The following is a 21,641-nucleotide window of genomic DNA, read 5'->3' as shown; positions in this document are numbered from 1 at the left end:
AAACCTGGCATTTATTTGAGCTTTTCAAAATATATTTTGCTTGCAAAATAATTGCATATGTAACATGATTATATCTGAGTATATTATCTAATTTATTTAGGCTCATGAAAATGTTATATTTCTAAGTTGGTAAAATGAAATTAGTCTTACTGAAGTTTGCAGGGCCCTAAGGACTCTGTTAATATCTGGTCCTACTAAAGTAATGGTATTCTGATGTGTTAAAGTGAAAGGAACATGGAGCAGACTACTGCCCTGAGCCAATGTCTTCATGCAGTTCTGATAATAGTTCTTTGCAACATAATACTGATAAAAAATACAGAAAAAGTACAGAAGAAGGTTCTGTAAGGGAACTCCAGTTGTGCTAGAGTATTTAATCTCTGAAATTTAAGCAATATGAGTTGAGAATGAAAGGGGATTTATTAATCATGATGATGAGAGACAGATCTTGTATTGGCATGAATCAGATATCTGTGATTGAACCTTGTTGGCTAAACGTTGTTACAATGCCTTGCAGAAGTATTCAGATTTTTGCACAGTTTTCACTTTTTGTTGCTTTAAAGCTTGCAGCCATGACACCTGGAAGTAGAAATTAATATGTGTTAGATATACAACCTAGAAAAAAAAGAAAATGAAAGAACTACAGTAACTAGATAATAAATATGAAAATACAATGTGACAGCCATGAGGGTAATGCTAAACTGGTGCATCTTAAAAAAAGAAAGTGTATGTTCTTGAGTCGCCCAAAGTCCTTTGACTTGAGTCTTATTGAAAATCTGTGGAATGGTTTTAAACCTGCTGTCCATTAGCAATCCCCAAGTGGTTTGGGAAAGCTTGAAACCAATCTTCCAAGAAGAATGGACAACAATTGTACCAGGTTTGTAGAGACTTACACGAAAAGTCTTGTGACTGCTATGGCTGCCAACTGTGATTCCACCAAATGTTGAGTTCACAGATCTGAATGCTTATGCAATCAACACATTTCAGTTTTTTTTTCTTATTAGGGTTTGCAGACGTTTACTGTAAAACTATCTCCTTGAGTTAAAGCTTTCATCCTTTGAATATTATGTTTTACAAAACGTGTATGCGTCAGTTCATAGTTTCACAAAATTAGACATCCTGGGAAGGGTCAGATTAACACTAATTTGAACAAGGCACTGTATGAGTTTAATAGAATTTAACATCTAAGTAATGTCCTGCATCTTTTTAGAAATACTGTGTCCAAGAAAAAGATCTCTGTTCTCTCAATTCTGATCATTCAGTTTTCAAGGGCAATGATAATATATTTTTTTAAATAATCTGAAACACTTTATATTATATACAGTATATATATTACAGTATGTGCCTTGTGTTTAGTAGGAGATGCAGGAGTGAATAACGTCACTCATATTCTCACTCTGAAGAAATGCCGACAGCATTCTCACATTTTCTAGACTTAACAAAAAATAACAGGAACAAAGTTTAAGATTAACGAAGGCATGGAAGGATGCAAACATTTGAATACCTGTTGTCTTTTTGCTGCTCAGTGAGAAAGTGCTTGAGATGCCCCTCTTTCATGAAAATGGTGCTTGTGTATTTTTTGTATGATCAAATAGAAATTTTACAAGAGTTTGAGTGAGGTGAAGTCAGAAGTGGAGACAGTAATCAAGACGGGGAGACAGATTGTCCAGAGGCAACAGACTGAGAGCCCAAAGGAGCTGGATGAGAGACTCACAGCTCTCAAACTGCAGTACAATGAACTGGGTGCCCAGGTAAGCAAGAACACTGCTCAGCCTGTTTAGATGATTGTAACATGGGCATCGGTCTTAGAATGGAGAAAAATTAGAACACTGTCATTATGTTCATCTTGGTTAACTGAAAAACATGACCTAAGACTCACTTTAACTTCAAGGAACCGGCAATTACATTACTCTTTTGCGTTTTACAGTTCCTTTGTTAAAATTGACATTTCGATGTGATGAAACATTTATAATCTGTTGAGGAATTCCTCTAATTAAAACTTTGTAACCTTGACTTTCAAGGGAATTTATTTGAATTTTATTTTGATGTTTACATTTAAAAGTGTTGTAGTTCCATGTTTTTGTTCCTCAACTGTCTTCATCGGCCACTTTACGTGATACTAAAAATATATACCTCAATAACTGGAAATGTTATCAATGTTTTTATTCATTTTTTTGTTCACTCGATGGTGCTGACAAACCAGTCATTGTTCATTTTCTGGATTCTAAGGTTTCAGATTTTGAAGTACAGTATGTTTATTTCAAAATGCACATACGTTATTAACCGGGTGTTCATTTGAATTGACAAAATTATTTTTGACAGAAAATGAAGTTGCACGAAATGATTTTTATTATGCTTTTAATTTGTTATGGATTACTTTACCCCATTTCTGGGAACTCTACCCCATTTCTGGAAACTCCAGGAATTCCTAAAAAGTATAATATATGGGTACAGATACAGCTGGGTGGCTGATATGGTACTGTAGTTAGAGCTGCTCTAGGGTTTTTGTGGGGTTTTGACAGGTGTTCTGCTTTTCACTGGCCTCCCAGAAACATGTAGTTCAGGTTTCATCCGTTGTTCTAGAATCTAGATTGTCATCCCAGGTTTGTTCCTTGGCAACCCCTAGCTGACTGGAGCTGGAATGATACACCGGGGCGTATGATGAAAGAACACAAGACACAGTGGATTTGAACTGTATGGTCCATGTTCTCTGCATTCTTGCTGGACCACGTTAACCAACCAATATTAGGAATATCTTTGGCTAACGTTCCAGTAAGAAGATTGGAATATCAAAATAATCTTGAAACTGGTTGCTGTCACGACCACCAGCCAGCGGAGATCAACCCACAGGAGAACTAACCAGTACCAGCAGCGGGTCAATAATGACAAGCGCCGCCGCACGTGTTAATCCATCAGCACGCGTTCTACCGTGCGGTGAGCAGCGCTATTTAAACCATCCTCACCCGCTTCCCGCTGCTCGGTATTGAGTCTACTCCTTGAGAGCTCTACCTGGCGTTTATTCTGTACCTCGCATTCTTCTGGATTCTGGACTTCCCTTTTGCCTTTCGACTTTGGACCTCGCCTCTCGTTGCGGATTGTTTGCCACTGTTTGTACTTCCTGGATTTCAAACCACCTTTCTCCTCTTGACCATGGACTCGCCTTACGTACCGGATTGTTCTCCTGCTTCGTCACCTACCTACTCCTGCGTCTGCACAGGATCTGTATACCTTTTCATTGGGGATTCCTGACAGATGCACACATTTTGAAGTTGAAGCCTGGAACGTTCAGAACTCTGAACACTCATTTATGCAGATGTCTTGATGGCATAGTGTATAGTTTAAAAGCAACAAAGGAAAGAGGCTTGTAATAGGAGAAGAACATCTTCAGCTTTTTTCACTTGAAACGATAAGCGTTTTTAATATATTTATTTTACATAGCCTTGCCTTTTGCATAAAAGGGCACCAATCACACTCTGATAGAATTGTTTAACCAAACAATAGAGTTGTGAAGAAAAATAAAAAAGTAGATTCTCAAAAATCAGGCTAGCTTTTAATACCGCTCAGTGTAGCAGAGTGCCTCATTGCTTTTGTGATGGTGTTCTAAAGCTATGGAGCATAACAACAAAAGGTCCTGTCACCCAGAGTGTAGAAAAACAGTTTGAACAGTAAACCATAATCAGCTGAGCAAGGTCATTTGGAGGGCTGTGAACAGATAGCATATCAGCTCAATACTGAGGAGTGAAACCATGCAGATTCATGGATGAATGCAGAAGGATTTTAAATTGACCTGAAACCTAACAGGAAGCCAGTGCAATGATGTGATCGCTTGCGCTTGACTGAGTCAAGTTTGTGGATGTCAATTTCTGAAAACATTGTTGCTTAAGTGCAGCTTCAGAGACTCCTGCAGATACTTACAGTACCATATGAATTAACCCATTTTCTATTACTGATATAGACAGCATAGGACATAGCCTTGCAAGTTTCCAAGACATAAAACCAGTATCTCAACACTATTCTGCACACGAGGTTCAAACGTTGATCCATTATCAAAAACCATCCTCAAGTTTTTGATGCTGGAACAAAACTCATATCAATTGGCAAGATTGTACCATAGGATTTACAGCATGCAACTGATATGAAGAAACCAATAGCATTATCTCAGTTTTAGCACTGTCATCCAAACATGAAAAGAAATGCAATCGAGGGGACTGAACCCAACCTAATCAAATTAGCAACCCAACCTTAGATCTAAACCCATCAAGAGAAATAAAACATGAACCATTTAATTTCACAAGAGCAAAGACTAATAGTTTTTGCAGGAAATGGCAAATTTAATTTGGGTCTGAAAATTGTTAAGATTATCTGAAGATATGCTACTGTAGGTATTTCAGGCGCTGGTGTTACTGTAACAGTTTAAAAACTGCCAGCACCACATCATTTATTACAGTATGTTAAGCATCAATGAGCACAGAAACCGGAGTGAATCAGATAAAACAAATGGGATGTAAGCTGCTTTTGTGACACCAATCCAGTATATGACTTAGTCTGGTCTGTCTTAAATTAAGAACGATCAGGCCTAGTAAGATCAAGTATACAGAGGGGCTGTGCTATATAAGCATGTAAAGAGGGCAGAATTTTGTGCCATACTGTATTGTCATCAAGCTTCGTTGTAAAAGAAAGGTTTTGCATACATGAGGGGAAACAGGTGATGTGACCTGGGCATTAAGGCTTAGTAGCAGATTATTGGTAGAAAACAAAGAATTTAGAATTTTGCTTGTCAGCAGTTAATGTTCAGCTTTCTTTGGCCTTGAGCAGCTAAAACAACTTCTGGACCGTACTAAAAAGTCATTGGCAGTTCAGCAGCTGGAGTGTTTGCTTTTGAGAAATTACACCAAAGTCTTTTCTCAGGTGAAAATAGCAAAGCAACTCAGTAATAGCATTTTGTTTTCAAATAACATCTTCTTAAAAATACAATAGGTTTTTCAAGGCTTTACTGTAGATGGCAGTATTGCTTGAAAATTTGCTCTGTATGTAGACTTTTTTGATCTGTAAAAATCAAACATGAGATTTTGTGTTTGTGTGACTAGTTTAATTGGGCATGGATGCTATGCAATATACTGTACATTTCAGCCATATGTGTGTGAGCATGTTCGAGACAGACGCAGTATGAACTATGATCTAATTCAGGTCACTAGACAGTATTACATAAATTCATACAGTTACTGTAGATCTCCTTATGATGTATTTTGGTCATCAAATTATTGTAATTGTTTAATTTTCTTTAATGTTTTTAAATACATTTTCATTAACAAGGTGTAATAATGTATTAATACTGTATATTGTACTGTAAACAGTGTGACACTAACCATAGTGAGGCTACAAGTATTCATCGCCAAATTGTTTTTTAATTTTATGAATTGGCAGACTTTATTTAGCATTTCAATTAAACTTTAAGGTGCCTAAATGTTTTTTTTCCTAAAACGAAATCTTTATGTACAGTACCTTAACATTATTTTCCAATAAGCATTTTAGTTATCTTTTGCAATGTTGGTTCATATTGTTCTCAGAAACTAACATTTCACAAACTAAAACATGAGAGCATCCTGCGTTTGTTTGCAGGTGACGGAAGGAAAACAGGAGCTGGAGAAGAGTCTGAAGTTGTCCAGGAAGCTGAGGAAAGAGTTGAATGCCCTGACAGAATGGCTGGCTATAACAGACGCAGAGCTGACCCGGAGATCGTCTGTGGAGGGAATGCCCACTCATCTGGATGCAGAGGTGGCCTGGGCCAAGGTATGGATGTACTGCAATGACTGGTGTACAACTGTACTGTAATTCACTTTGTGCCTGAAACAGAAATTTGGGGAGCCATGAAGATAGATTCATTCAAAGAACGATACACTGCCATGGGACTCCAAAGTTTCCAGTATTGCCTTGCTTCCTCTTGCTATAATGCAGTACTTACGCACAGGCAGCCTCATCTGAAACACAATATGAGCCAGTCCTGAAGTTTATTCTGCCTTATTAGCACCTACGTGTGGCCGCTTTTGAAGCAGGTCTGACTTACGTGTGAAGAAATGCCAGGGTTTGCTGCAGGCATGCAAGTGTGTCAGCTTGTGAATTCATCTTCATCAGCTCCAATTAAACAACTCAGGACTGGAGGAGATCAAGTCTCAGCAGGGGAAGGGAAAGGGAGAACTGAAAATGGCTACAAGGGATACCGATGCAAACAAATAGTTCTGGTTTTTCCTCTAAAACTTTGTACAAAACCAAAAAAAGAATTGAAAAAAGTGGTTATTCAGTTTAAAAACCATTATAATAATGAAATACCTTATTGTGTTAATAATAACTAGTATGTATGATTGATTAGCATTTTCATAATGAAACCTTAATCCCAACCATAACCTGATCTACTTCTAACCCTACCCCTAGGGTATACTGTACGTAATTTTCTAATGATGTTTTACAATATTACCGTTTATAACATCATGTTACATATCTTAATGCCTTCTCTTATAGTCACAAAGGCCATTTGCTTTAAGAGCTTCTGCAAAGTAGGAAAAACCTCTTTCATCTTTTGGAATATTATGCCTTTTGGGTAGCTAACTTATCTTTTTCTGTTTCATTATTTATTACTCACATTACTGAAGATCACAAAAGCATTTCATTTGCTTTCTATTTTACATTCTGTTCATGTGCTGCTTCTGACTTGTATAGCACCTTATCTTTGCAGTGCAATGTGGAATGATGGTTAGGACTCTAGACCAGAGAGATGTGCATCCACATCAGGAACTCATGTTAGTACTATATCCTTGAACAAGGAGCTTCAATTTCATTGCTCCAGTAAAATCCCCTTCTATATAAATGGGTACTTTCCAGTTGATCATAGTAAATAAGACTTTATTCTAAACCTGCTCTATACAGTTATATTATATAAACATACACACTATTAGAAAACTTATGTGGGGGCAAGTGTTCTAGTCTCGCCAAAGAGAAACAAATGACTTTAAATGTAAGGTTAACACACACATTCCAATACCCAGTTCACTTCATGAATGTATTAATATTTGTTACAAGACCACAGCAGACATCTCTGCTACAGGAAAGAAAGTACAGGAGAAGCAAGCTGAATTTTAATTTTACAACCCTTAAAACATTTCCCCAGCCTTAAAATGTGATAAGACGCCCACAGATGATGAACGGCTTTTCTCGCTCGCTCTCTCAAAGAAAAGCTCATTTGAGTATGTAACTCTTAAAAAAGACATCCTGGTATTCAATTCCTAAGCCTTGGACTGATTGAATGTGAATGGAAATCCAGGGTTCTCTCTGTGAACATATTTCTAATAAATAACACTGACTGATAGCATCGTGCTGCATAAAAATTACAGCTCTCTGTCTGCACTGCACAGCATAAGGAGGTCTTCAGCTTTACAACATTAGAACTGCAGCGCTGGCATCAGAATACAGCTATTACAGTTTACTGAAGTACACTATACTGGGAAGGTGATTTGCCAGCATATCAGATAACAGAATGAGTTCTGCCTTCTCTGCTCTGAAGTTCACCCATTTCTATCAGGGAATAAATTTAGCTGGCAGCTCTTAAATACTTCTCCCATAATGTTCAGGTTAGATACCTTAGCATATTGCCTTTTAGTTAATGGCTATGTGGGAGACTTGTTTTAATGCAGTTCATTACTCCATTGGCTGGCTCCATAGAGATTTTTTTTTTCCCTCAAGCTGTCTAGCTCATTGAATTTTTCCAATAAGCAATTAGACCTTTAATGAACCGATCAATTAACAAACCACTTCCTCATACTGATCTGAAATTCTACGTTGTGCTAAATTGTTTAGGTTTCTTTATGTTTTATGTAGATTGGTAAGATTTTCAAGTTTAAGTTTGAAGTTAAGATCTGAATTCATTGTTGGTTTTTTTATGCTTATACTTTTTGCTGAAGAGGTGCATAGTTTGAATTGTGCATACAAGTCAATCATGACTGAATAAAACTGCAATGTTTTTTTCAAAGCTTTCTTTGTCATTCTATTTTACTATTACTATTACGATTACTATTTTACACACAAATGCTTCACTGGTTTCTGCCTGCAGTGTGGTGAATAATTTCAGTTCTCCACCATTTGTCAACAATAAAGAGAGATTAATACAATTCAGAAGATACATTACATTTAAAAGCCTAAAACAAGAACTGACTCACTGTTCTACTTTTTAAGTAAAAAGAATGCTCTTCTTTATACCAATAGGATTTAGGGGAAATGAGCATGATATACAGTATATATATAAAATAAAATACATGTAATAATCTTATGTAATAGGTTGTGTAATTTTCTTAAATGTTAAAACTGATGAGAAGTTATGAAGTGCACTTACAGTATATAATAGCATTTTGCATTTGTTTCTTTTCTGGCTTAACTGTATATTTATATTCTTAGATATTTTTATGAAAAGAATTCCTACAAAAAAATTCCCAATATTGTTGTTCTTATTATCAATGTGACTTTTTTTAATTTTAACACACGTCTATTTAAAAGATTTTGTTTAAGCTGTACATCACCTCACAGTATGAAACTGAGCTCCCGGTCATATTACTGTATGTAGCACTGAAAATGCAAAAAGTCTTATTCCTAGGGAAACTGGCATTCATATTTCTCCCTGATTGCATCAGATAACCTGTACGCCCAATATTATTCCCCTTTTTAGAACAGAGAAGAAAGTGAAATGTCTCCTGGCATATTGTTTGGTATAACATTTAATTTGTTCATTTGTAGATACTTTCAAAATTGTAATGCAGGAAATTATACCAAACATATCATTAATACAAACTATCAAAATGCACACACATACAGTACATCTACATGAAGATTTTGTAACAAAATGACTTCAGCTTGTATAATATGAAATAAGTTGAAGTTCATTCAGTTATTCTATATTAGTTTTCCCCAAGGTGTTGACCCTTTTTTTCCCTATACTTTTCTGTCTTTGTTTTGTCTAGTGATAAACATTTTTAGGGAGTTTTCTTCCTTCTGATTTTCTGCTTTTGATCTGTGAACAGGTTGGTGTTCTTCCTAATCTTCATCTAATCGTGAGCAATGTCCTCCCTTAGGCGATTCAGAAGGACACAGAGAAACATCTACAGCAGCTGAAGAACATCTCTGATCTGGCAGAGGCTCTGAAGGCTGTGCTTCATGGGAAGGAGAATTTAGTGGACGATAAAGTCAGCCTCCTTAACTGCAACTGGATCGCCGTGACCTCAAGAGCTGAGGAGTGGCTCAACTTGCTGAGGGTAAAGCGGGGGGTCAAGTCAGCAATCAGATCCGATATTTGACTTTTTCTTTGGAGCCTTTTGTGATTCTGGTGGTCGGGAATCTAATCCTGCCAAGGTCAAAAGTCAAAGGGGGCCACGGCAGACGCCACCCACTTCTGTTAAGGTGGACTGAAAGTCTTCTGCTGCAGACAGCTTACAATGAAGTTGTACATGAGAATAAAGTAAATCGTGATGTAACTAGGGAAGGGAATAGGGTATCTGGTACAGTAGAACAAGTAATAGGTTTATTCCATGCTGAAAAGAGAGGAAAGAAAACAGAGATCTCTCACCTGAAGAAGGCTCCAAAGCATGGGATAAATGTATTACTTTTTCCTTTGCAGCCTATGCATGCTGACGCAGCTACCCACCTGAACTACTATCTGATACAGTATATCAGTATATACTGTACTGTATAGTGCAAAGGAACAAGTAATAGGTTTATTCCGTGCTGAAAAAAAGAAGAAAGAAAACACAATGTTTCGGCTGTGTAGCCTTCTTCAGGTGTGAGAGCAATACTATACTGTATAGTATTGTATACAGTACAGTGTATTCTTGCATTCCTTGAGAACTGCTGGGGTGGTCTATTTCCAAGCAGTCCCTTGGTTGTAAATAAAGGAGAAAATATTGAACATGTACTATAGAACAACATCCCTATTGACGGCGTGTATTGATTTCCAATGTTTTCATATTATTGTTGTTTTTTGTCCAATCTCTAATCTCCATGTTCTAGCAATTGTGTTTTTTTATTAAAATAAAAGATCCATATCATACCCCATATGTTACTATATAGTTGGAGAACGGTTGTCAGCTTGTTTCTGAAGCTAATTTATTGACCATTTCTTCTACCATACAGTACTTATCAATAATACATCTTCTCTTTTTTGAAAAATTATACCACCAAAAAGCTTTTATCACAGTTGAACTGACATGTATTTTAGCAACTCACCCAAACCCCAGTTTGAAACACTGCAGAAGCATGCTTTGAATTAGTGTGTTTCAATGTGTATCTTGTCCTGCAAAGGAGAAAGCTAACCTGGCTGCAATGACTATGCGGTCAGAACACCCTGCTTTAAAAGGGGATGAGACAGGGAGGTAGATGGCCTGCAAGGGAAAGATGGGGTGAATGGAGGAATGTGCAACAAACCGCACATGTGAACAAGCTAGAAATGTGATATCGCTTGGTAAGTAGGCAAAAGAGGACAAGATTAGGGATTGACCTCCTGTGTAAGTGACTGAAGGAAAAAAAAAGACAGATGTATTGTAAATAGCTCTAATGTGATTCAAGTGAATATTTTTCTTTCTGTACAAAGGACTATCAGAAACAGATGGAAATGTTTGACCAGAGTATTGCCCAAATTACTGCCTGGATATACCGTGCCGAGATTCTCCTCGACGAATCCGAGAAACAGGAGTCTCAGCAGGAGGTGTTAAAGGTACACTACCTGCTTGGCAAAAAGTACTTGGGTTTTTGGAGATTCGTGAATAATATTCTGTGTTCAAATATGAAGGTCGTGAGAACTGTAACAAAGAACATGTATTCTTTTTCAGTATACTAATGAGGTTGTCTTTTAAGACAGTCTTTTGTGTCACATATTACAAGGACAAAAAATGTTTATAACTTTTTACAAAAAAAACAATCAGCTTTAGAGGTCCATACTTCCTATTATCTTCTGAAATTAGAAAGCATTGCTAGATGTACAGTATAAAATACAGAAGGATGATAGGTATTGCAACTAGATACTAGGTACTGTAGGACCATGTTAGATGGCAGAAACTCTGTCCAAAGTTGGAATGTTTAAAACAAGAATTTGAATCATGGAATGGATAGATATTTTTTACTGGAATGGAATTTATTTTTTTTCATGAACTTTTAAGATATAATAGAGCCTTTCAACAATGTTTTATAAATATAGAAACCTGGAAATCAGTTTTTCTTTTATCTTAGAAAAAGAGGCATATCCAGATGTGTTGCTTTTTCCGAAGAAAATAAATCAATATCCTTGGTGTACTCTAAAAATAGTTTAAAACTGACTGTTCTTTTGTAAAAAAAAACAGTGCTAAATTTGGACTTCAGCGCTCATCCTTCTTTGGTGTGACCTCAGACTAATCTTAGTCTGTCGTTGTTTGACTGCAGGGTTTGAAGGATGAACTGAGTGATATCCGTCTGAAGGTGGAGACAGTGCAAGGCCAAGCTGAAGACCTCATTAAGAACAGGGGAGATCACTGCAGAGTGGTTGTGGAGCCCAAGCTGTCAGAGCTGAATCAGCGCTTTGAGGCCATCTCTCAAAGGATAAAGATCGGCAAGGTACAACAGCAGCATTCACTTAACTCATGTCTTAGGTGGGCTATCTCTTCACTTACACAAGCAAACAAGCATTATACAGTAGTGCAGAATAGGGCAAAGGAGAGGAGATTTGAGAAATTGTACGTGGAAGAATGCAGAATTGTACTACTCCTTGCTGTGTAATTTGCATTTAATCAACTTAGAATTACCATACCCCAAGATTAGATGATACTAATCATAAAAAAATATTCCTGACCAAATATCTGCCAAGATATAGAAATAAGAAACACTGAAAATAAAACTAAAAATGAAAAAAAAAATGCAGTGCTATTCAGTGTGCTTAGTATATTTTATACCACTAATCAATCAGGAGCTGTTTTACTCAGGAACACCAAAAGACACACCTTTGTATTGTCTGCACCTGTATAGTAATGAATATTTTAGAAGTAGTATTTTACTGCATGATCAAATGCCACAATATTCATGAGGATTCGGGTTCACTAATATCGGTGTTTCTTTTATATCCTAGGTCATGAGATTGTCAGTAATTATTAGAATGAATTAAAAGGCAAAATTGAAATGATTTGCAATCACATACAGTATTTATGATCTGTACAAGCTATTGACAAACATGCATCATTCACTGAATTAAATAATAAAAATAATGTCACATTTACTTTTCATCTCAAACAATTCCAAAATTATTTATATGAACAATAAGTGTGAAATTTCCCCACCCAGAATCCAGCTTTCTATAGTCCAATGTCCCTGGTCACTATACTGGGGTGTCGGTCTGGAAGTGTGGTCTAGTGAGCAAAGTTCCACCTACTGCTCCATGAAAAACACAAGCAGAAGCACTTGGGTGACACCAGTGAAGAGGGAGTGAGATGTTACCCATGTTAGTAGTCCTGATAAGGTAGGAGGGGAACCCTGTGTAAGCTGTGCCAGTGATTTCCAGGGTGGCACATGTTGACAGAGGGATAGCACAGACATACTGTACAGTACCACAGTGGCAAAGGCAGCAAGAGGTCAAGAAGGATGTGAGAGGTACTGGAGAATGGAAGCTGCACGTGTGTCCGAGGAGCACCAGCATTTCGTGATTTATAAATCAAGCCTGGGGAAATGGGAAAATAAAGCGTTTGTCAGAGTTGAATGTCTTCAGGTTTACTACAGTCCTGAAGGTGTTTCATAATTGGAGGTCAGTAGTGCTGAAAAGTGCATAAACCAAACTAATCCACGTCTTCATTATTCATCAATGCAGAATATGTTTGTGTGAGGGACGTAAGTAGGACAGCAGAGAAATTCTGTGCATTCCAGCACATTTTCTTCTCACTAGAGCAAAGAAGCATTCCTCAAGTGAATATGAAATTAGGCCTGTTAACTAACAGCACCATATTAATCATTTGTTATTTTTATCCGTTAACGAAGCCTCTGAGTTTGTAATAATATTGTAAATGCTGTTCATACCCATATATCAACTTTCTCATGGGGTGCATAAAAACAGCCAAATGAACTGCCTCTGGAGCTGCGATGAAAAATCTTCCCTGGCTGACAAGTTCTGCATTAAAAAAAATCACAGGCTGACAGACCCGTGTTCTGCAGATCATCAAGAACGCTCTAGTACCTGGAATAATTATAAGGAAGGTCATAAATAACCTTTGCTATTTCTTTAATTACAGTGAAAATCGAGTTTCATGGCCAGTACAGTACAGTATGTGTTAGAATACAGTATACAGTAGTTTTTCTCATCCCCATCCGTCAGCTATCTTCCCTGCCAGCGTCAGCGTGTGTTCTGCTGTGTTTCAGGCCTTTGTGACTCCCCGCGAACTTGAGCTTTATCACACAGAAGCACAGAAGTGGCTGGAACGCCTGGAGGCTGAGGTTCAAGAGGGTGACAATTTGAAAGAGGAGGATTTCCAAAAGGACACGGTAAGGACAATAGAACAATGCAGTGACATGCAGGGTGAGATAATGAAACACAGACGAGCGACAGACACATTTCAAGAAACCCTTTGCGGAATATGAATCATGCAAACCCTTACCCTTTTTGTTAAGACATAATTGAGTAAAGTCAGTTTTTTTCCCTTGTTACGATGAATCCAACTGCTTTCTTAATTATCCAGTCCTTCCATTTCAAAGAAATTTGCCGAGCTTAGCCAACACCATGAATTTAACGTTTTAATGATGTACTGTATCTTTAGCATTCCGATCGACACAAATGTCTAATGTACAGTATTTTCATTTAAGGGAGTGAATTACAGCTTGTAACAAAGGTACACTGTTTTAAGGAGGAACAAAGTGAATATCTGGCTACAATGCCTGTCTTAAAGTGACAATGCTGAACAGTGCTTGTTAAGCTACTGTATGTGTACTGTGTGGGCAGCAGTGAGTGAACTGTTTTACTTAGACAGTTATGGAATGAGCTGGAGGATCTCAGCAGCTCTGCAGATAATGTGTTCCCTTCCATTACTACATGTACATTCGCAGTGGCTTGAATGTGGGAATGTACAGTTGAAGTTGCCCAACTAAAAGATCAGATGTGATGCAGAAATTAATGTGAACATTATTTCTCAGATATGTGTGATATTCAACAAGTACGGGGAGTAATAGAAATCCTGCAGTTGTGTTTACAGATGAACCAACTTAAGTCTGAAAAAGATAGATCTCACCTTTAAATTGCCTGCCGCAGAACTAGTGAAATCCTTGCCGGTAACGTTCAGTATGCACCCGTAATAATCACAGTTTTCTTTTTCAATGTGTGTGTGTATGTACATGTACCCAAGCATGTGCCTCCCTGGGGTAAATCTTTCAGATGAATTAGTTTAGTCATGGTGGTGCTGTAGAGACCCACAAAGGACATTCTATAGTGTAAGAGTAGATTCAGAATTTAAAAAGGAAGAATACTATTAATATTCACTCATACTGTACCTATCATTTCGTTCCAGCCTTTGGATCCCAAAGCACTCTAAAAATAGACATGCTCACCACAACAAAACAGATGATGTGGTGAACAGCCCTGCGTCATCACATTGTGTCTTGTTTATCCTCACATTTAGGTTTAGAAACACTCGTAAAATAAATCTAATCGCCCTTTGTCATTAAGACTTACACAGTTCCGTTTCAGTCATTAGTACATTTATTAAAGAACTTATTACTTTCAGCATCAATAAACATAAAAATGTAAAACCACCATTTATTAAACCACCATCAAGGAAACAGAAAAGGCACATCTACTTTAATGGGGCTTCGTTAGTGAAGCTGTCGCCTGATCTGCTAAATGGGTGTCACATTTCCTTCATTTGTTTATGAATTTATGCTAATATGTTTTGCACATGAATTAATTTGTGAATAAGTAACTTGGAAGTCTGGGTGGTGCTGCTTGACAGTTCAGATGATTACTGCTGGTTGACAGCTATGGGCAGTTCATAGAGCTGATAATTATTGCTGGAGTTCACAGCGTGTTCCTAGTGGGTTGAACCAGGTCTATTTCTAGGAAATGGAAAAAAACAGCAGAGCACATGGAAAATACTTAATATTATATTCATGCAATTGCAATAACACTGCACATCCTTGTATACTTTAGGTATTAAACTATTGCTGCATGTCCCTCAGATAAGACACCAAGACAGTGACATTTCTGATATGTACAGCACAGTGAAAATAAGTTATTTTTGTCAAATCAATGCAGTTTCTGACTGGAGATTCAGAAGTGTGATGGAGCTACCTGTACGTACTAAAGTGTGATAAAATGGAAGAAAGAGCATCTTGCATCCCTAGGTATCAGCAGTTGAGCACAGCTGCAGATTTGCAACTGAAGAGCTACGTGTCAAATGATATTCAAGTGACTGTGAATAGCACACCATTCTTTTCAGCTGCTGTGTTGTAGATTTATGTTGTCAGTATGGTGCTTTGAACAAACATAAAGCAATATTAAAACTTGACAGTTTAATCTCTTTGATGTTTACACCATTCAGATCCTGCTAGTAGCCTTGTTGAAGGTTATTGGACTCATATGTGTGTTTCACGGAGCAGCATAAATTCTATTTTTCACATTAACTTAATGATTAAACCTAAAGTCTGTCATAGACACTTAAATCAGCTCCTTTTTTATTGGGAAAGTTAGCAATGCAGTACTTTTTGCATTTTTTTTCTTCATGCTGTCACAAGTTATTCAAGTCCTGGGGGAAATAATTCACAATGAAATTGACTGAAATCTATGAAAGTTTCTGCTTTAGGTCCATTCTCACCATCTCCGTTGTTATTCAGATGTGTTTTTCAGCACCAGAGAACAATTGGGTACATGAATTAATATCAACATTAAACAGCCATCTTTGCAGAAATATTTACTGCAAGATAACCTTGCCCTTTGTAAACAACACATTCCAAAGGAATGCAGTTAAATAGAATAGAAGTATCATACTGCTCTTCAGTAAGGAACACAATGAACACTAACATTAACATCACCGTGCACTAACATTATGTATTTGTTTTAATTTTGCTGTTGACCTACTGTATATGTGTAATTTTCCATTTCAGTCATTCCTTACTTTCAAAAATATTATTCTGTTCTGACTTTTGCGTATCAGCCTTTTGTTGTGAATTTGGAAAGAAAACAGGAAACAGCTGACTGCCAGTCTGTTATGTTTTTATTTTTGATGTTTCCCCATTTAGGAGGACAATGAAGAAGGGGCAGTGAAGGAGTTTTTGGAGAAAGGAGAGAAGCTGCATCACAGAGTCCCGGATGAGAAGAAACGAGAGGAGATCCGAATCAAACTAAATTTGTTGCATGCAAAATACAACACTGTCAAGGTATGGTCATTTCTCACTTGTCAGATGCCACTTTTTCATTAAATCCATACCTTTTTGGTTTTTTAGAAGCTTTGAACAGACTTCAACTTACAGAACTGGGCAGGAGGTGGAAGTTTAAGCCATATGAACCCTAAAGCTGCAAATAAGGAAAATACCGGTCGGAACAGGAGTCTAGAATTTCAGCCTTTTTCAGGAAATGACAATGTATTTTTAAATGGAGGGAAATGTACTGTATTTTTTCTTATTGTACCTTTGTGTAAGAGATCTTAAACTCATTCAATATATAGTACATTCACTTTAGAATTTGAAGCCTATGGAGTTGCAGGGCCCTGAAAGAATGTCTTTTTAATAAGATGAGATCACTTTATTGGCCATATACAATTTCTTGTATTAGGAATTTGTCTTTTCGCATACTACAACTTTCTCATCAAGAGACACACAGAAAGGGAGAGAAGCTTGGGGTCAGAGCGCAGGGTCAGCTATTTATACAGCACCCCTGGAGCAGTTGGGGTTAAGGGCCTTGCTCAGGGGTCTAACGGTGTAGGATTCCTCTGCCGACCACGGGATACAAACCAGCAACCTTCCAACCACAGGCGCAGACCCTTAGTCACAGAGCCACCGCACTGCCCTGCACCATTTAGTGTTTATAATGACTAGATAATCTTCCACAGCTGCTAGGTACCTGCACCTCTTCATTAGTCATGTACAGTATGTATTATGTGTATCAAAGTGAAAATTAGGCATTGAATCTTTTATGAAACAATGAAAGAATGCCAGAGATAATTGTGAAGTGTTAGAGTCCTCTTTCATGTTTCACAACTTAGCGTCAATGCGTTGCAATGATGATACATAATTTTGACAAAAATCGTATTCCAATTAACATACAGCATTTATTACAATATTCAATATAAATATATCCAAAATACTTTTAAACAATCATGATTTTTATATGTAGTCTGAATATGTTTCCAAACAGCTGCGATCTTGAAAAATCCTGAGTTATTCTACAAATTATAAGATATACAGGATACTGCATATCGTTCAGTGGAGTATTATGATATACAGTATGGATGAAGGTATTTATTTTGAAAACTTTAATTTCAGTGTATTCGAAAGGAGACAAACGTTATTTACAGTACAGTATATTTTTAAAATCCAGTGGGAACATGAACAAAGATGTCTAGATATGTGTAAAACGCACTTCACTTTATTAATCTTCACTTCTATGGCGACTTGGGTATAATAACATTTTTTTTTACCTGCCTGCGTACAACTGTTACCAAGGAGATAGTTTTTCTTCTTTTGCGTTGTTTTTATATCTTCAATGCCAGCACAAAGCCAAAGCTACTAATAATTCGGTCATAACCTATTTTTGATTTCCTTGTCAGTCCCACAATCATTCTTTCACTGTTGCAGGTATTCTTAGCCTCTGTCCCATAAAGTGGGGTTTGCTTCTCTGCTCCCAGATGAAAGAGCAGTATGTGGTATTATCCTCCAAGCAAAGAGCTAAGATAGGCTATTTCATTTATGGCAAGCACACACACTTCTTTTGCACAGGCTTGGAGAAAGAAATCAATAACCTTTGTATCCACTGCTTTTGATTTCTCATCAAATTCTCCTGTTGAGTTCCTCTGGGACTTTCATCTTACCAGCAGATTTCTGAGCATGGCTAAATAAGAGGCTGAGATGAATGCAGGAACGCTGCTTTTTCTGAATTACTATGAAACTGTATTCACACCTCTGCCATCAAACTGTCTACATTAAGAAGAAAGGCATGAAAGATTTTCACTCCCTGACATGACTGGTGAATATATATATATATTTTGTTTTGTTTTGTCAACTACTTGAAAAAGTAGCTCTTCTCTACTGTGTGTATCTTAAAATGAATTTGGATAACTAATACCATTTTGGTAAAATTATTTTTTTCTGACACAATAGTTTAAATCCATTATAATGAAAAATAGTAGTGACGTCTTTCATTTTTTATTTTTTCTTTGATATTAAATAACATTGAAGGTGTTTAAAAGATGTTTTACCTTTAGGACGTAAAAACTGAAGAATAGAATTTAAAATATTAGATTTCATGTAATCACCTAGGAGATGGCTGGATGTACAGAAATCCTCTAAACAATTACAGCAAAAGTATTAGATGGACTGAATGCCCTCTGTTGATTGTAAACTTTATGCTGTTGAAATTCTGATCATCTTTAATCACTTACCACTCAAAAGTTAAATTTATTTTCTTGCAATATTAAAAAAGACTAAATAGTGTTATTTAGTAGTATTGAAAATTCTATAGATGTACAGTACTGTAGTATAGGAGTGATTAGAATTGAAAGCATCTATACTGCTAGTAGAACTAAATGCTTACCTGTTTGGCCAAGTCTTTGACTTGATATAATTGGTGATGAGTATGGCTTTGTATACATTAGTCTTATGTTGAAGAGAAGGTTTTCTGTTCACAATTCCATCCAGTGAGGTAGTGCTACAGTACATGGCATGTTTATGCTAATGCCTATCAATGTTTCTGAAATGCATCCCATTTACTTTCAAGAAGACTGTTGTTAACATTCAGTAACTTGAATAATTATTTTCGGAAGGGTCTTAGATTAAGCTTAATAGTTTAGTAATTTGAAGCTGAATTTGGTAAAATAATTCAGCATTTAATAAAGTGCTGAAAAAAACATTTCATACAAGTAGTTTGTGTATTAAAACTTTCAGAGCCTCATTTCTCAGAATTGTTTTTTTCTTTTTTTTCACATTGACCCAGAACACACTTAGATTGTTTGATTGTTTTTGAAAACTGGTGCAGTGTCTCGTTAGGCCATGCTTGAAATGTCATCAGTCAAGTCTCCAATGTCAACGTCAAATGGGCTGTGCGCAATGCACTCATTACCTCATGAATGTAGCAGTCCTTCTTATCATATGTCTTAATGGTTATACACGTTTAACCTAGGAATGCTAGATTTCTAGGAGTAATACCTACTGCCTCAAAATAGATGTATTAAACATTTTTGCTTTATACTAATTACTTACCACCAAAGGCAGCTTGATGTTATTCTTTTATTCATCATTATGAAGATGGCATTCTGGTTGCAAACTGTTAGCAGATTCGTCATTAATAATTGTGAAACAACACAATGCTATCTCAACGTAACACAGTAATATTCTTTTCTCCATGGCTTCCATACAAAGACGCTTGTCTAGGGGGAATTTCTATGAAATAAAACCATGGCGCCCCACCCGAAAGATCATGGCGAGACCCCTGGTGTAGAGTGCTGCATACTGTATATTTGTCTCCAGGGGCTAAGGAACCCAACACATGGGCCAAGGAGTGTTTCCCTAACTGCAGAGGTTCAATAGTTCATGCTAAGCTTTCATTGAACCCTGGAGCCCAAAGACCAAAGACTTAAAAGACTGCTGGTCTAAGAGTTAACATGAAATCCTCATTGGAAACAACGATACACAGTAATCTGTACAGTATGTAAAATGTGCTCTGTATTCCAAGCAGAAATGTTTGCCCTGTTTTTCCCTACTTTGTGATATAAACTGTGCTGTACTCCTCTGAAGGGAGGGTGTGAAAGAGCAATCCAAAATTAACGTTCACATATGGTAATTTGTATCTTTTTTTATTTTGACCACGTATAAATGTTACGTAGGATCTGAGGTCGCTAAGGAAGAAGAAAGCCCTGGCCATTTCTCCCCAATGGTACCAGTATAAGAAGCAGTCTCATGACCTGCTGCAGTGGCTGGATGACATAGAGAAACGGGTAGCTAGCCTTCCTGACCCGAGAGACGAAGAAAGGATTAAGGTAATAATTTACAGTAAAGCTATAAAAAGGTAATGACTACTACTGTATGCTGTATTTCTGTATACAGTTTTTTTCTATTTTAGAAACTTGTTACAATCATATAAAGTACTGTAACAGTGCTTAGCTGTTGACCAAATGCTGTTTTAAAATAGTATCAATACTCGTGTGTTGTAATAAATGAGAAGATTGTGATTTGTTTTTTGACAAGCAATAAAGATGAATTTGTTACTGTAGAAGTAGAAATTTTGTTCTGCGTTCTGAAAATGGGCTTGATTTGACTTTGTGTGTCTTTGTTACAGATGATCAAAACATTTCGATAAGTGGACGACCTGTTTGTCATGTTAAGATCTTCTTTTGTCCAGAAGCATTGTCTCACTCGTCATAATCCCACCAATGCAGATTTATGCTCAAATTTATTGAAATCACCTTTTTGTCTTTTTTTTGTTTATTCATTTCACTGCCTCATTACCTTTGCTTCGTTTTGTCTAATGAGTTTTTTAGCAGAAAAAGAGAGCCTGAACCGACTAGATGTGTTAGCTTCAGAAGTATCATAGTCCCTCAGATGATAAATCTGCTCTTTGATATTTGACAGCATAAACCACATTCTCACCCACCCCCTTCCTCCCAAATAAAAAAGTGTTTCATTACACATCAAAGAAAAGCCCTCGAGCTTCAAATAAAGTTGCTCCTTTCAGTTTTTAATTGAGTTATGTAGTTGAGCCAACAACACGGCAATCCTGCAATAAAAGATGCAAGACCTTTGCTTAGCTTCTGTGTACAGGAATTAAATTCATTTTAAATGTAAGATTTACTGCTTAAATAAATTGGGAGATAAGTGCCTCCTGACAACTGGCTTTATAATTTTTTTAACTTTGTTTTTTTTTTTGTTATTTCTTGAGTTTTGAGTTTCATTTAGTCCGCTAACTGCCTTGGGGTCCTCTATTGGTTTTGCTCACTAGGAGATTGATGCGGAGCTGGAGCAGAAGAGAGAAGACCTGAATGCTGTGAATAGACAAGCTCAAAGCTTGTCAAGGGACGGGGCTGCAAAGGCAGTGGAGCCCAACCTGATCCAGCTCAACAAACGCTGGCAAGAAATAGAGAGCAAATTTGCTCAGTTCCGAAGACAGAACTTTGCACAAATTGTGAGTTACCCCCCACCCCAACCTCCTCCTCCTTGCAAACAGTATCGTTTGCAGCTGCTACTAACGAAGTACCAAGCGCCACTAACTGTGTCTGAGATGGGAAAAAAAAACAATCTACTTGTTTTTGGTTTGGGTTTTTTTCTGCGGAGACAGTGCAGTAAGCTACTGGAATGTCCTCAGTCTTGGTTTTCAGAAAGACCCAAGAAGAAAAGAGGTTTAGACGTCTTAGCTTCTCAAACATGGAGTACAAGAAATAAATGTTGATTTCTTTTGCCTCATTTAT

General features: G+C 37.0%; 1 protein-coding gene across 13 annotated transcripts in view; it reads left to right on the top strand.

The window, feature by feature from the left end:
• Nucleotides 1–21,641, top strand: part of dmd (dystrophin) — a 728,682-nt gene that overhangs the window by 327,633 nt on the left and 379,408 nt on the right. For all 13 annotated transcript variants that reach the window (XM_088646795.1, XM_088646880.1, XM_088646889.1 and 10 more), the window contains 9 exons: nt 1,593–1,748; nt 5,617–5,787; nt 9,111–9,290; nt 10,622–10,744; nt 11,446–11,616; nt 13,402–13,524; nt 16,267–16,404; nt 20,064–20,216; nt 21,176–21,358. In XM_088646795.1, coding sequence (XP_088502921.1) covers nt 1,593–1,748; nt 5,617–5,787; nt 9,111–9,290; nt 10,622–10,744; nt 11,446–11,616; nt 13,402–13,524; nt 16,267–16,404; nt 20,064–20,216; nt 21,176–21,358 — 1,398 coding nt within the window. The remainder of the gene's footprint in view (nt 1–1,592; nt 1,749–5,616; nt 5,788–9,110; nt 9,291–10,621; nt 10,745–11,445; nt 11,617–13,401; nt 13,525–16,266; nt 16,405–20,063; nt 20,217–21,175; nt 21,359–21,641) is intronic.

This window comes from Lepisosteus platostomus, chromosome 2 (assembly GCF_059453375.1).
Source record: "Lepisosteus platostomus isolate fLepPlt1 chromosome 2, fLepPlt1.hap1, whole genome shotgun sequence".
In the NCBI taxonomy this organism is placed as follows: domain Eukaryota; kingdom Metazoa; phylum Chordata; class Actinopteri; order Semionotiformes; family Lepisosteidae; genus Lepisosteus; species Lepisosteus platostomus.
The sequence above is the reverse complement of the archived record's forward strand: the minus strand, read 5'-3'. Positions and strand labels throughout refer to the sequence as shown.